Source organism: Papilio xuthus, unplaced genomic scaffold, assembly GCF_000836235.2.
Source record: "Papilio xuthus unplaced genomic scaffold, Pxut_1.1 DF828142.1, whole genome shotgun sequence".
In the NCBI taxonomy this organism is placed as follows: domain Eukaryota; kingdom Metazoa; phylum Arthropoda; class Insecta; order Lepidoptera; family Papilionidae; genus Papilio; species Papilio xuthus.
In genome coordinates this window covers 3348017-3363946 of record NW_013530507.1, presented here as the reverse complement: position 1 = coordinate 3363946, position 15930 = coordinate 3348017, and the positions used below count along the sequence as shown (strand labels likewise).

The following is a 15930-nucleotide window of genomic DNA, read 5'->3' as shown; positions in this document are numbered from 1 at the left end:
CATAGTCAAAACCTCGATTAAATTCGCTACTTTCTCTAACGTTTCGATATTCCTTTCACTCTTCCGATGTTTCACGTAAACGGATTACATGTTAAATTAACTTCAAATTATTTTTTTTCAAAGTGAAATTGTCTTACGGCATTAGTTCTATCTATTGGTAAAGTGGTAATATTTTAAAGAATAAAATGGCTCTATATTTATTATATATAATAAATATTTATACCACTAAACATAGGTTGGGATTAGTCCTGTGTTGGGCTAATCCTTATGTATTAGTTTGCCCAAGATCTCTATCATGATAGCACTTTTCAATGATTGTTAATGATATTTTTGTTCACCAAAAATGTTTTTTTCTTGTGATCATTACAAAGTACAAACTTTAATCTCCACGTGTCTGAAATTCACGATATAAATGACTACGGAATCAGATAAATATGGTAATGTAATATCGACTGGGGCAAAGTTAAAGCAAAAATATGTTTTCTTATGTCGTTCAAGGATAATTTCAAATCGTCGAATTTTCTCGAACGTTCCGTACTGAAACGGCCTGTCGGTTAGTTATATAATAAAATGAAATGGAATGTTAGTCAAGAAATCCTACAAGTTTGTGGAGTCAATCTAATTGGTTTCCAAAAAGTTTTACTAACATTTTTATTTCACGCAATAATTTTTCAAATGGATACTCATAAAGTACATTTTACTTCTTACTAATATTATAAATGTGAATGTTAAGATGGATGTTTGTTTAAAGGTATCTCCAAAACGGCTGAACGGATCTCGATTAAATTTGTCACGCATATAGAACATAGTCTGGAACACATAGGCTACTAATTAAGTTTTATTTTTAATTCCGCGCGGACAGAGCCGCGCGCAAAATCTAGTAATCCGTATTCCAAAACCAAGAGGGAATATATCTAACATCCGTTTTCTGTTAGATCTGTAGTTCTTTGCAAGTTATATAACCGTAGACGTTTTTTGGCGTCGAAGCGTGAATTTGCTTAGATAACCGTACTACCCCTTTCAGTTGCTACGTGTAATATCTTTAACGTTCTAAATGTATATTAAATTTAACAAATAAAGTGCTGAAGACACGATGAGTTTTCGCAACGCGTCGGCTTGCGCAAACACTGTTATATAAAATTCACATTGCATCGATTACTCGACATGAACTCTTATTTATTTAGATTTTTTTTAAGTTTTCATATGTTAGATGCATTGCGTGCAAACTGGCTGGTAATCCATTTTAATATTTACGAATGTGTTACATCGTCCAGGGTACTACTGCGTATTTTAATGTTTATGAAAAATGTTATTAAATTCACGATGACGTAACGTGGGTTTCTAAGAACAGAATCACCGTTTAAAACATTGTTCTCTGGTTGAAACAAATGTTTTAGACCAATATTTTGGTCTCAGAAACCAACGACTAGTTAGTATATGATTACTATGTTTTATTACGTAAATGATACATAATTAAATTGTCATTTGTTTTCTCTTACAACTATATAATATAGTTTAATCAATAAGATCTCAGACGGTAGGTACGTGGGATGTTGCTAGAAATGGGTTGAAATATCGTTAGCTTAACCTTCAGGGAGAAAATAGGGTCATGGTTACATTGATGCAAATAAGTTTTACTAAAAAATATATTGCCAGAAGACCAAATGTACTTGACAGGTAGCCTTTATAGAGGTTGTATATTTGTCATGTTATTCAATAAATTCGAAACTAAAAAGCCCGCCTGGCTGTGACATGTTTGACACTCCGACAAAGAATATTAATTAAACAGCAATTCGCTCTACAAATCTACTAAATATACCACGACCTTATATACTTGTACGTGTGTTTTGTATCTATAAACCCTGGTAATTGGTATTGTACATAGGAATTGTATAGTTCCTAGCTGTCTATGGGTATAGCGGAAGAAGTCGTATCAGTTTTAGCCGCTAACCTCTAAACTACCCTTGAATGATCGCTCAATGTTATACTGTATATAATCTTACAGGCAACTGTTCAAAAAGGTCACGTAGAAACATTCAATCCACGTATTATTTTAAATGTTTTAAAAGTATTATCTGTGGCCCGGTAACGGACGACCTGACCTACTCTTTGACGGCATAGATTATTTTGACTGTAGCATATCGAAGCAGGTGAACAATAACTCGAATTGAGATCTGAGAAATTCAAGGTCACATTACTTATTAAAAAACTTATACAATTGGCCAGCGCTAAAACTACAAAATACCTAATATCAAAAATTGCATATTACTCATATACAAGGTGGTTTCCATAAATATAATCTTTAGTGAGTTTTCCGATTCTTGATATCGTCTGTATTTACCAGAATTCCCTGTTGGGGTTTACCGATTCTGAAAACTTATCATTTAGCAGCTTAAGAAAATAATATACTGTCACACTAGCTGTGGGTTTCTGAGACCAAATCCCCGTTTATAACATAGTAGAAAGATTTTATCTCTGTGTTGTCAAAGATAATGAGAAGGATGACGATATATTTTATACAGAGATTTTGGTGTCACAAATCCGCGGTCAATCATTTTAACCGTTATTTAAATTTTTCTTTAGACTTCTTTCACTAATTTACGCTAAAAGGATCTTGAAAATACACAATAATCAAAATGCAAATGTGAGGGCTTTTAGAAAAAGACTTAGCACAGAATTTCATATTGCAACTGTTTATTTTACGTTAATTTATTCGTATTATATCGTCTTTAAAAAAACATTGAAACTAAAAAAAAAACAAGATGATTTAGGTCAGGGCTTAAAATTGAATTTACTTCAAATCGAATCTTTAATTATAATATTATTCGGACATTACGCCCTTATTACAATCTTCATTAGACTTATCTATTAGTGCCAACCGCTAAGTACGTCATCGTTTAACTTTAGCTGTCGAAGATAAACGATTCCAATTCGAAAATGCAAAACAATTCATTGAACGATAACGATATTGTAAGTGAACTACTTTTGGCTCAAATTAACTAATCCAAGTTTTATTTTAATAGTTAGGAAACCTGTAATCGCAAATGTAGATTGCTTTTAAAACTCTCGAACTAATGTCATATTTATATTGTACTAGCAGTTACCCGCGACTTCGGCCACAATTTAAAAAATCTAAAAATAAATATAGCCTACATCACCTCGGAATAGTGAAGCATCCAACAGTGTATCGGATGAGTATTTTTGGTGCCTATTAAAAACAAACAATCAAATCTTTCCTCTTTAAAATAAAACTAGCTGTCAACCGCAATTCCATCCACGCGGAATTAAATAAAAACTTAATAAGTAGCCTATATGTTCTTCCAGACTATATGTAGGCTAAATTACATCGAGATGTGTCCATCTGTTCCGGACATACCTTGAAACAAATATCCATCAATCCTAACATTCGTATTTATAATATTAGTGAGATAAAAAAAAAGCTATCTATGTGAAAGTCACCTAACCAGTTAGTGATACTGGGTCATGAGATTAGGATGCTGCCGTTTATACAAACGAGAGGTGCAAAAAAAGTTTGTAAGTGCGTATATTATTGCATTGGTCGAAATATATGGTAGTGTTTTCAAAACTGATATTAACGGACATAAGTAAATAAGTAGAATTCTAGGACGCTATTCGGAATATTATAAGTAGATTTTAATTTCTTTCTATAACTGTAACTGAAGCATTTTCCTGTTAGGAAATTTCGTTCGTTTTCATTACAAATTGAATCACGTGGACGTTGTAGGTACTATGGTTTTAGTTTGATAAGAAGTTTCTGCAACCGTACCGTTTATTATAAACTAAACTATTGAAGTAGAAGCACATACACTGCCTATATTTATTAGTATATAAGACATGGTTACTTGAAATTATCATTTTAACAATGTCTTCTATAAAGCCCTTAGTATTAAATTAAAGCTTAAAGAAACAATAAATGTTAGTTAAATAAAACATTATAGCTCATTATGAAGATGATAAAGCATAAAGGCGTGAAGCAAGGATCGTCGCCCCCAGCTATAAATATATCGGAGTCGGTGTGCGGTGCGCCTCCGCACAAAGACGCGTGTGGTGCTGACCTCTAAATCGGGAAGCGCACCCAATATACCCCGCCCTCTCCTGTTAATAGCGCATCCGCATTTCACGATAACACGCAAATGTATCTTAACATAACATATTTATGATCTATGCAAAACGTTGAAAGCGAAGAAAAGCGCGAAGATTTACCAAAGCTGCGATTCTATGTCTACGCATGTCCACTGAACATGTTGCCAAATTTTTGATATTTTTATGGCAATTTTTAATATAAATAATATAAAAATAATAATTTTGATAATTTTGATTAAGCAGTCGAACATTTCATATTTAAAAAATATCAGGAAGTTTAAAAAGTCATGAAGACGAATGAGCTTATAAAGTTAATTGATGAGGATGGTCAATGATCACAGGTAATTTTTTTGTTAATAAATCTTCAAGAAGTGACGTTATTTTTTTTAATGAATACATATGCATTCAGCCAACAATATTTGATACTTGCTAATAAAGAAACTCTTAGATGCAGTAGATTCGTAGTAGATGTACAATTATCGCTTTTCTTTGGTCTTTTTGTATTTTTATTACTTTGTAGTATTACCATAGCTTACGTGCATTACACAATTTAAATATAGGTTATAATTGTATTTTCAGTTGCAATAAATGAACAAATGAAACCACGACCAGTCATTGAAATTGTCCTACTGACCCAGAAGGATAGTAATGTTTTACGTGTCCGTTCTATCATGACCTCGTATGGCAGGGATGCCGAACCCAACCCGAACCTGCATTGCACGGTGTCGTGTCTGAGGAGCGCCTACGGGTGCAGCGCCCCATTCGGGGCGCATTGAGGAGCCCTATTCTCGGGCTGGTCAGTGGGGCGTCGCGGTGGTCAGTGGGGCGTCGCGGTGGTAAGTTAACACGATCCCGTGGCGTTCCACATATGGCTATGAGGGAACAGAGGGGTTTAGTGGGTATGCTCCCATTCGGGGAGAGAATCCCACATAACTACCGTGCCTTCCCCGAGGCACGGAGTATGCCTAAAGCATTCCCCTCTGAAACAAAAAAAAAAGGGATGCCGAACCTTTACGTATCAACATGGCATTTTTCTAAAGAAATGTTTAATGAAGTTGCATCCCATGGGTACCATCTCTATCGCCTAAACAGCTGGATCGATTTTGAAGAATGAGGAGACATTTGATTCGTAATCTTTTCTGGATTATCTTAGATCAGACGATGGCTGTCAGTTGTTTTTTTCCAGACCCTGATTGCCAAATAAAATAAAAGATATGATAATAAACATAAATGCAAGCGTCGCAACAGTAAAATCCTATGGTTAAGTCGATACAAAACGTGTTGAAATAAATTAATGGGCTGTGCTTTAATGAATACAGCATAGCATTTTTGCTAGTTAGTAAAAATTGAACAGCGTCCAGGCATTCTCTAGCCTCGGCCTTCAAGACTGTCACGGCTGAGTTGAAGGTATTCTGACGCAGTTATCACGGAAGCTTCCACAATTCTTTATACGTTAAATTTATAAGAACTGGAATTCAAGTGAATACCTTATATCGGAAACTATGATACATAAATTTTTGTATGAAATGATGTTCAATGCTTTTAGTGTTACATTCCAGAACTTTGTATTTAATAAATAAATCGGCTATGGGTTCGAATTAGTTTCATTTAAAAAGCTATTTTCATAGTGTGTTAGATTCCAAAGTAGGTATACCTTACTAGGTCACTAGGCCGTAAAGGCTATTGGAGTAATTCTCTACATAAATATTTCATCTTAAACCAGCCAAAATAACTTTAGGATAGGAACTGGGATATATGTTTACCAAAAATCAAATTATTATTTTAAAACATAAATTTAACAAATCAATATAATTATACTGGTATTTACATTAAGCGTAGTTTCTCTGTGTATTTATCAGATAGTATCGGGTCAGGGTCTCGATGGCGTCACCAAACGCGCCCCACAAACGAATGTGGCGTAAAAAGTACCACGTGGCTTACACAAAGAAAATGTTGGCAACCAGTGTCGAGTGGGATCTTCTCTGGTAAGCTATTTACGGACGGCCGTATTTGTGGCAAGTTCAAAGCGCTTACAACGTTCAGGTCATGTGGTATAACAATTAATCCAAGGTCGAAGTACCAGTTCGAAGAACCGAAAAACTTGAATCGCATATTACTATTAATACATATATTTGCGACATTTGTAGGTTATTAAAAACGATATTTAGTTTTCACTTTTAATGTTAAATAAATCTTCAAAAATATGGCTAAATTCTACCTCGTGCAGGTGAAAATAGTATTTACACAAAGATAGCAAACATTATTCTTTTCATTACGAGATCGTTCCGTTTTAATACATTAAATGTTTTTATAATGGTGGCAATGTGTTTTATTCTTTGTATCGTGGATATAGTTGATACCACCACGTCGCCTATTTGTGTCGCCCAGTAAGCATACATTACTGCGGTCCGGTTTAAAGGCGCTGTGGCCAGTGAACTGTGCCAAACGGTATGTCTAAAGATTTAAGGTGGTAAAAATTTAAGTGGTATTGCACCGAAATTTTGTGCCAACTGCTATAGCAGGTGCCAATATGTTTAAAAAAAAACCAAAGCAAAACATATTATTTACCTAAATTACATTAACAATTTATAGGATACGGTGGCTAACTAGTAAGTTGGCTTTATGATGCCCAGTGGCATCTACAACAAGAAAAAAGGTGCAAGTGGTTTAATAGACAGAAGGAAAGACTAACAGAAAAAGGATCCATCTACACCCCTAACAAATCCACTATACCTCCCATACTTTTCTTTATTCAGCAACAATATTACCAACTTTAACTTACGATAGTTGTCGCCCGCGACTCCGTCCGCGCTGAATTAAAACTATTGGTCGCAGCGTAATGTTATATAGCCTAAAGCCTTCCTCTATAGACTATCCAAAAAAAAATTAAATTTTCAAATCGGACCATAAGTTCCTGAGATAAGCGCGTTTAAATAAACAAACCCCTCCGCTTTATAATATTAGTATATATTTATAGCGTACCTAACATGCACACGAACATTTTATTTTAAACATAGTTTTCACTAACCTGGTAACCTACGTAAACTTTCGCACAACTATAATAAACTCAATATGAAACTGTACTACAAATAGTATGTCACCGCAAAATGGCCGTAGTTTGATAAGCGACTACCTACTATCACCACAAATCAATTATCAATTTCAAAGTATGACGATGTCTATTTTATTGCCGCTTTGGCTGTTTTTAGCCGTGTAAATACAATTTATAACATTTTTTAGAAATACCTCTGGTAACCAATGTTTGTTTAGAATCGTTCTACTTATGACAGTCACTAAACTAGACCGATTACATGTAATTTGGCATTATATTCTGACTTGATTGCTAATACTAATGTCTTTTGTATTGTGCTCGATTCACCTACTCCACTTAACAGAAAGCTGCATATGATTATCTATGATTTGAATACATTAACATAGTTTAAATTGTTATAATTTGTATTCAATTTAGTTAATTGATTGTTAAGTGAATCATAGTTTAGTGGACAGTGACAGCGGTGAGCGGTCGTTCAACTGCCTCACATGTCCTCACGACCAATCGACTTTCCTAGAATGTACGCTATACCGTAACTTACAACTAATTAATATTAAATATTACAAGGAATTCTTTACTTTGTATAAATGTTAGCTAGTTGTTTGTGCCTTAGATTATCCACGAATAGTAACAACATTTTATCTTTTATCCCCTCAACCAAAAATGTTTACAAACTTTTCTTCCTAAAACAAAGCTTTGTATAAAATGTTCTGTTCCAGAATGCTATATTTTCTGGCTATAGTTTTTAAGTCAATTAATTTTTTTGGACGGAGCATCCTTCCAAGGTATGCAAATACGCAACTATTGTAGATGAAATTTTAAACATAAATAAAATAACGTACAGTCTCAAATAGTGTAAAGGCGTAATTATTTATCCCAGAAAAATTTACAATCCGTGACTTATCGATTATCTAAAACTAAGCTATTAGATATAATAAGGCAAATGTCTCATTTTCAATGAGCTTATGAGGCCACAGGCAAATACATTAATTAGCCCCAAATTGTTATATTTATTTTATACGAAGGCTTCTGAAAAAGATTTTTAAATTCCACTTTTACCGTACTGACAATGAACTGTGCAATCGTAAGCGAGGTCACAATTAGAAGTCACAGATACGGACAATGATTCTAGAAATTTCTATACGAGATTGCATATTGTTGCATTTAATATAATAATCAGTGGTGACGGCATGAAAGTAAATTGTTTAGCTTCATTGCCGCCATTAGATGTAAACAAGAAACAATAGAAATAACTGAGCATTAGATAAATCACAAGTATACCTTCCAATATCACAGTGAATTCTTGTCAACAACACCAAGATTTACAATCACGTTTTTGTTCATTCAAATGTACTAAATACTAAACTGATATATAAACACGGCTAAACACTCACGTATATACGTCCGGTGGCGGCACCGACTAGTTTCGAGCCCATAGGGGGCCCTTCATCAGGATGAGTGGTACTGGTATTATTTCGCGGACGCGGCCCGTCGCTCGGCTTTATAAATTGAGACACTAAGGTGGACTTTTACCGTTCAGATGAAATACTCGAGAAAATTAAAATGAAATTAAATTTAAAATAAATTATTGTAAGCACCTGAAACTGGCGAGTATGTTAAGGCATGCGTAGTAGAACCGAAAGAGGAGTGGCAGGACCGCGCCAATTGGAGGTCCGTGGTCTCTGCCTAGTTTAAGACGCACAGATATAAGGAACTATATCTAGGTTTCAGGATGTATAACTGAAGCAAAACCAGATATTATATTCACTAATTTATTTTCTCTTTGCCATAACCTTCTACTTCAACAGCTCGATACCTAATGTCCAACCGACCTCCTTCCACCTCCCAGCTCTCGATAAATTTTCCGCCCTCTCCCTGACAGCTCAGTGTTGCCCGTATAATTAACGAACCCTAATATTAGGGAACCCTAGTGCTTTGGGTGAGTTTTGGTGTTGTTGGTGTTGACAAATATGACCATTGAAATAATCTTTGCCTTCTTAAAGTCATAAATAGTCTTTGGAGATGTAGGTAATATTGCTTAAGATTTTGCAAATTCTGAGGCTCATCCTGTAATCTTATTTAATATGTAAGAATCAATCAAAATATATATAGACGATACAACAGTTCATCGTACACGAGTTTCCTTGTTAGCAAAACAGACTAATTAAATCACCTAGTACTAATTGCGCATCATTTAAAATATTTGCCCCGCTTTCGCTCTTAACATTTACAGTTTACGGCTTCAAATCGCTTGTTGTGGTAGTAGATTCTAGAGAAATATTCGGCGAGATGTGTCGCTGTGTGAATCATTGTTAGTTTGATGACCCTAATGTTTCGCCACAACTTTATTCCGTTGTTGCTTGCTCGTCTCACGAAAGCTAACGGTAAACGTACGAACGTCACTAAAACTGTGCTTGTATCGACTCGATCGTTTTTTTTTGCAATTGCACGGTGTGGGATGGTCAAGATGAGACCAGTAATATGCCACAAAAGTAAACATACCGTTTCAACATAAAAACATTTAGATTTTTATTAACTGAATTGTGGTGCAAAAGATCAGCCAGGACTAAGAATGAGGGGAACTTGGTTTTTATATTCTTTTTTACATTTAATTCAGACATCGACTTATTAGAATAAAAAATCAGTATATATATATCCAAACCCTGTTTTCCTTTCTCACGTAACTGTACAACTGATGCGGGAAGGATACGCGAGTGAATCAGCTAAGATAAGTTGCTTTTTTGTCGTCTTCACATCCAACACAATTTGTCACAGTCAGAGTTCACATGTGCTAGGAAATAGAGTCTGCAGATTATATTATATAAAAACTGATAATGACTTTATGATTATCATTGCTAACTTATTTGTTTCGTTTCAGAAGCGTTTCTTCGATTTTAAATTCATCATCATCTCCCTGTCCTTATCTTCAAGTAGATTCATAGCGTCAGGTTTAAGTCCTCCAGATCAAGGTATCTTCTGTCAATTGTAGGAATGATCATCAGATTTTTGTTACATTTGTGGTAGTTGCCTTCTACTCTTGTAAAGACATCGTTATCGAAAGGTTAATTTTAATTAAAAAGACAGATGCTGCTTAAGAGTTAATTGTTACGTGGCGGTCCTTTGTATTGCTATTTTGACTCAAACAACAAATGAGAAGTACAAAGTTGCTCACTTATATTGTGTGTATACAATATTTTGTACAATATACTTGCTGTATATTGTATTGCATAACTAGGCCTTAGTATTCAGGGTTCAATAATGAACATAAACAATCGGAGCAGAAGGTCGGGCAGCTGTTTCCGTTTTTTATTGCGACCTTTCCTATGAAGATTTGTAGTCAGCTAGTTTTATTATTCATCAAGAAGATACGAATGTGAATTAAATTTGATCTTTCTTTTTAAACTTTGTAATAAGTTTTTAAATTCATGTTAAAAACTGTATCAAATAAAAAGAGAATTACTGTGATTTTAACCGTCGGTTTGCACTACCGATACACGTATAAGAAATTACATTGTGATACTGCTCATTATCTTTGATACAAGTTTTGGGCAGTAAAAATTTACGTTAATAATTTCATCAGTTTCTATCGAACGCAGTGTTAAAAACGTTACAAAACCGCCTACCTGCACACTAAGTATGTTGCAAAAAAATATTCAGGGTTCCAGTCTAACAATCACCATTGTTATGTTTTTCTGAGACTTTTTGGGCCTATGTTCTGTTGACTTTTGTATTTGTAAGGAAGGGAATGTGATTGAAATTACTAATTATTAGGATTAAATATTTAAGTAATAACTCTTCCAAGTTTCACTCCAGGTTTGATTTGAAATGATAATTTCCCATGAATTTAATTTATTGTTAAATTTGTTAAACACTTTTTATATAAGGTGGAAAACGAGCAAATAAATTCGACGAAATAGAGAACCGACCGTTGCTAATAGACACCCGCAATTGCAGATGTGTTGCCTATCTTTGATCAACAAAAGAGATGCACAGAAAGATAATATTTCCCTTCCTATGCATCACATGCTCTATCAAATACACTTCCCATCTTTCCCTTATAAGAAACGTGTTGAGAAGAGAAAGAGAACTTAAATAAGGCCTCCAATATTTACACTCTTCAGATGAAGCTCGGCATTACTTTAACATCACCCTTGTCTTCTGTGTGGTCATGGTACTGCACGGGCCAAAAAGTATCCTTTATGCACAACATGTTTCTTGCGTCTACCACTGATTACTTATTTTTGCTATCTCTGTTTCAGTCAAAGATAATGGAAGGGATAGCAATATTTTCGTACAACAAATGTAACAACAGCGGAGACTTACCATCAAATTAGTGTGTTGTGTTTAATATAAAATTTTATTTGATTTGAAAAATATTTAATTTGACTGTTATTTATATAACATGCATGATTAGAAAATTCCAAACATTAATATTTATAATTTAACACTTACCTCGTAAACATTTGGATGCCATACTTTTGTAAGAAATCTAATAGATGGTGGAGAGTAAGGATAGTCTGGCGGAAACTTCATATGTGCCTGTAACAATTGAAATTACATTTAATAAAAATAAAATAATCTTACTAATATTATAAATAGGAATGTTTGGATGGAAGTTAGAAGGTGTCTCCAAAACAGTTCAAGGGATCTTGATGAACTTTGGCATAGATGTAGAACATAGTCTGGAAGAACACATAGGCTTTTAATCAAGGTTTTTATTAATTCCACACAGATGCGCATTCTCAGCTATAGCTAGTAGAAGATGAGATAATTAATATACTTTAACCAACCACATAACTGTCAAGTGGTAAGAGTGTAAAGTGTGTTTACTCTGACACAAGTTAGTAAACTCTATTATGACTGAGTAAAGCAGTAAGACACTGTCTAGAAGAAAAATCAGTACAAGTAAATTCATTCCATGATATCATTATGAATATGTCAATATCAGTTTGAATAAAAATAGATGTTTCTGTTTTTTTATTGCTGCATTAAAATGAAATAATATTTGTATTAAAATTTTCCTACTCTTAGTGAGTAATCAATTGAAAACCATATCAGTTTGTTTTAACATAACAATTTCAAACAATGCCATGTTGATGTTACTGCCAAATATGATGTAACAACATTCATAAAGCACCTGCATTGCTAAATATTCAATGACTTTTAATTCTATAAACATTTGATAGAAAAAAATTGTATTAATTATTTTAGGTTACCAGGTTAATTTAGGTTGCTCGAGTTGTCAGCTGGCTGGTAATACGATTGATCCTGCCCTCATGCAAAATAACTCATTGACAATTCAAAGAAAAATATTCAATAGCCCCAACTATATTACTACAATTTGCAAAGGCTAATGTATCTAATAATTTAGATGCATGATTGTTTTTGGTCAGTACTAGAGATAGGTACAATTGATGACCTGCAGTTCAGCTCATGGTTCAAATGTGTGAAAAAGATCTGTGAACAGGCTGCTATCAATAGATGCAATTAACCAGAATGATATCAGTGTATTTCAAATTGTAAACTGAACAAATACTTGACAATTGAATTAGGTAACAAAAGATATAATTATGTATAACTATGATAATATAATTGTATTTCTGATATCACAATTATTTGCACACATTGAAAGGATCAGTACGATTTCAACACGATGGCAAACAAAATAACAAATGTCATCTCTTACCTTGAAATATCCGCCTTGATATAATGTATCGGGTGGACCAAAAATTGCAACTTCCCATTCAAATAAATTGTCCTCCCCTAACAGTTTCACTCTAAAACCTTCCACTGGTTCTTCCTGCAGGCTTTTATATTCTAAAGCTAAAGCCCTTAAGGCAGAACTGCTTGGAACTGTGCTAGACATTTTTAAAATTACTTTTACGGTTATAAAAATTAAAATTACTATCTACTAGAGATTCTATTGACATAACACTGTAGAGCTCTCCTCGCGGTCCACGTATTCGCGAGGCATTTCAACTTGATTTGAGTCACAACAACAATGAACGAATTTTGGTAAACATATCGCCAAGAAACACACGAATTGTAATGATTCACACACTTTCGAAGCCAATACTAAAAGCACACGCTGATAGTAATAAACCGAAAAATGGAACGTTCGTGCTGCACGGCGAAAGATTAAACAATGAGAAAGCCACTATCCAATGTCCAAACAATCGTAGTTCCAAGGAAAACGGCTGAGTGTTCGTCCGTCCGTGTACAGCTGCTACCTGAGTTGCCCGAACGAATATTGTAGAACAGCTGTTAGTTATTTCCGTGCTTGATTGCGCAGCGTCGTGACGCAGGCGGCCATTTATCGACTATCAGATTCAGGTGCCCTCTTGTGTTGTTTTTGAGACATTCTTGTGATAAAGTGACATCTAGCGATGGGCAAACATGTTTATTTTTCATGAAAGCCGTTGCGGCAAGACCTTGCTCTGAATTCGTTTAGTTTATATGGTGATGATATAGAGGGCGTTAAAATAATAAAATTATTTACCAAAGCCAAATACAAGTTTGATTCCAAAATAAATTAAGACATAACGGCATAACTATGGGGTTTAACTATTGAAACACCCGAACAAAAAGAAGATTGGCATTCGGTAGTGGAAACCTACGGTTACATTATCATCGGTTTCAATAGCACAGTGGATAAAGTTACAACAGGGACGACAGATATAAAACGATGACAGAAAGGGAAAGAAATTAACAATTTTGGACCATATAAGCTATTTTATTTCTATAATAAGTTTAATTTGTTCAGAATTTAAATATCCACCCTCTTTGTGTAGGATGAATTTAATATGTTTTAAATTACTAAGCAAGAAACCGACTTTAAAATAAAATGTGTACTTGTGTATTGTTGCCTCCTGTGAGGATTGAACTCACGACCCCTGGTTTACGAGACCAGTGCTCTACCACTGAGCTAAAGAGGCTGTCTTTATTGGCACCATTCCAAGCCTTCTGTTTAATTATTTTAAAATATTGGTAAAATGAAGTCTGAAAACCGTCATTTCTATGAAGAAAAAACAAATGTTTTGGCAAAAAATCCACAAATATAACTTTCAACGGTCGCCACAAACATGTATTATTTCTTGGACGTTTACAAAACCCTAATGTCACTTAGGCTAACCTTTGGACCTGTAAGACACTACAGTTTCAGCACCTTTTCTTATTATTTTTCATTGAAATCTGTGTGTTAGTTATTGCATCGAATTTAGAATAAAAGTGAATAGTAAATAAAGTTGGTGCGTTATTTTTTATTTTTATTAAATAACATGTTTTATTTGTTCAACACAGTAACCGCAAAGTTGTGCGTATATATTACAGCCATCTTAATCCTATGTCTGATACATTGGAATAGTATTACGAATATTTCGAAGTAATATTACTTTCGAGATTTCATTGATTTGTGAAATAGGGAATATAAAATAGTGATTAATGTACTTATTTGCGGCTGTTGCATGCAGGCAGGCGGTGGGCGCATGATTCAAAACCGACTCGCCCACCATAGCCTTTTAAAGGCAACAAAAGTCGGGCCTTGTACAGCCCACGTCTGGCTTTGGTTAATACCTGTGAATGTACCGGTCGTTGTATAATCTTTGCATTGTTTTTAAAAATCGAATATTACGTTCGAATTTAAAAATTCGAAAGTTTTTCATGAGGTCGTAAGATAAAAATAATTGTGTTACGAAGTCGATTAAATGATTACGTACTTACTTAAAACTAGCTTACTATATTATATATTATCCTGTCTATACTTTATGAAATCTACTCTATATTTTTATGTTTACCTTCCTAATATAGCTTTGACTAACAGACAAAACGTAGGAACTTTTCGGTAAAAACGATGACGTATTATTTCAGTCATAGTTATTAATAACCTTTCTGATCGGTATTTCTATTTTTCTATAATACATATTTTCCGCCCATTGCTATATGCATCACCTTCTTGTCACGGCTGTGGATGGTGATGAAACAAGTTCCAAAACTAAGGGATGACGAAATCACAGGGCCAAGAAAACTCATGAGATTGAAGATAAAGTGGGCGACATTTTTTTTTGTAGAAAAGATGACAATCCTAGGTAGGGGTGACATTATTTATTAAGAAAGCTTTTTTTTTCTCTGTCTGCCCTAATTGTTACGGTGTCCTGGATAGCCATCAGGTGAGTCCTTTATTCATTTGTAACCTTCAGTATTACCATCGGTTCATAGCATATTCATCATCATAAAGATCTTTGTAATTGGTGACGCTTTTTGCGAAGTAGAAACAAACGAAAGTGTAATCGTCGATTCACGCGTACTTGACCCCATAAGAAAGGAGGTATTAAAAAAGAGGTCATATTTAAATCGAATAAATTGAATTAACGAATCTCGTTACATGGAAAGGCTTAAGCGAGCTCAGCCAAATTTAAATGTAAATTGCATGATATATTGTGTCATTACCTCACCGCTGTATGTAGTTCACAGTTGCAGACACAAATACTAAGCATTTTGTACATTAACGACTTTACTCGGTAAATACATGCATATATTATATGCATGTATTTACCGTACCGGTTTATAAATCTTATAAATACAATTCAGAAGGGTAGGTAGTTTTTTCTTTTTTTCCGCATCTGTTTATTTATCATAGACTTTCCTCGTACTGCATTGAGAATTGTCGGTACGTAAATTTACAAAATGATGCAGACATATTAATAAACTTCCAGTGTCTCTATGTAATATTGAAAAAAAATCCTACAATATGATGTATTTGCATTGTTAACAAAACC

The 15930-nt window shown here is 34.2% G+C and overlaps 1 protein-coding gene and 1 non-coding gene across 2 annotated transcripts in view; both read right to left on the bottom strand.

Moving 5' to 3' along the window:
• Nucleotides 1–13470, bottom strand: part of LOC106114354 (ubiquitin-conjugating enzyme E2 R2) — a 21333-nt gene extending 7863 nt beyond the window's left edge. The window contains exons 1-2 of the mRNA XM_013307522.1: nucleotides 12843–13470; nucleotides 11609–11695 (exon numbers count right to left, since the gene is read on the bottom strand). Coding sequence (XP_013162976.1) covers nucleotides 11609–11695; nucleotides 12843–13022 — 267 coding nt within the window. The 5' untranslated portion in view covers nucleotides 13023–13470. The remainder of the gene's footprint in view (nucleotides 1–11608; nucleotides 11696–12842) is intronic.
• Nucleotides 13471–14019: 549 nt separating this feature from the next.
• Nucleotides 14020–14091, bottom strand: TRNAT-CGU (transfer RNA threonine (anticodon CGU)). The gene has a single exon. It is a non-coding gene; the product is annotated as a tRNA-Thr (tRNA).
• Nucleotides 14092–15930: the final 1839 nt, after the last annotated feature.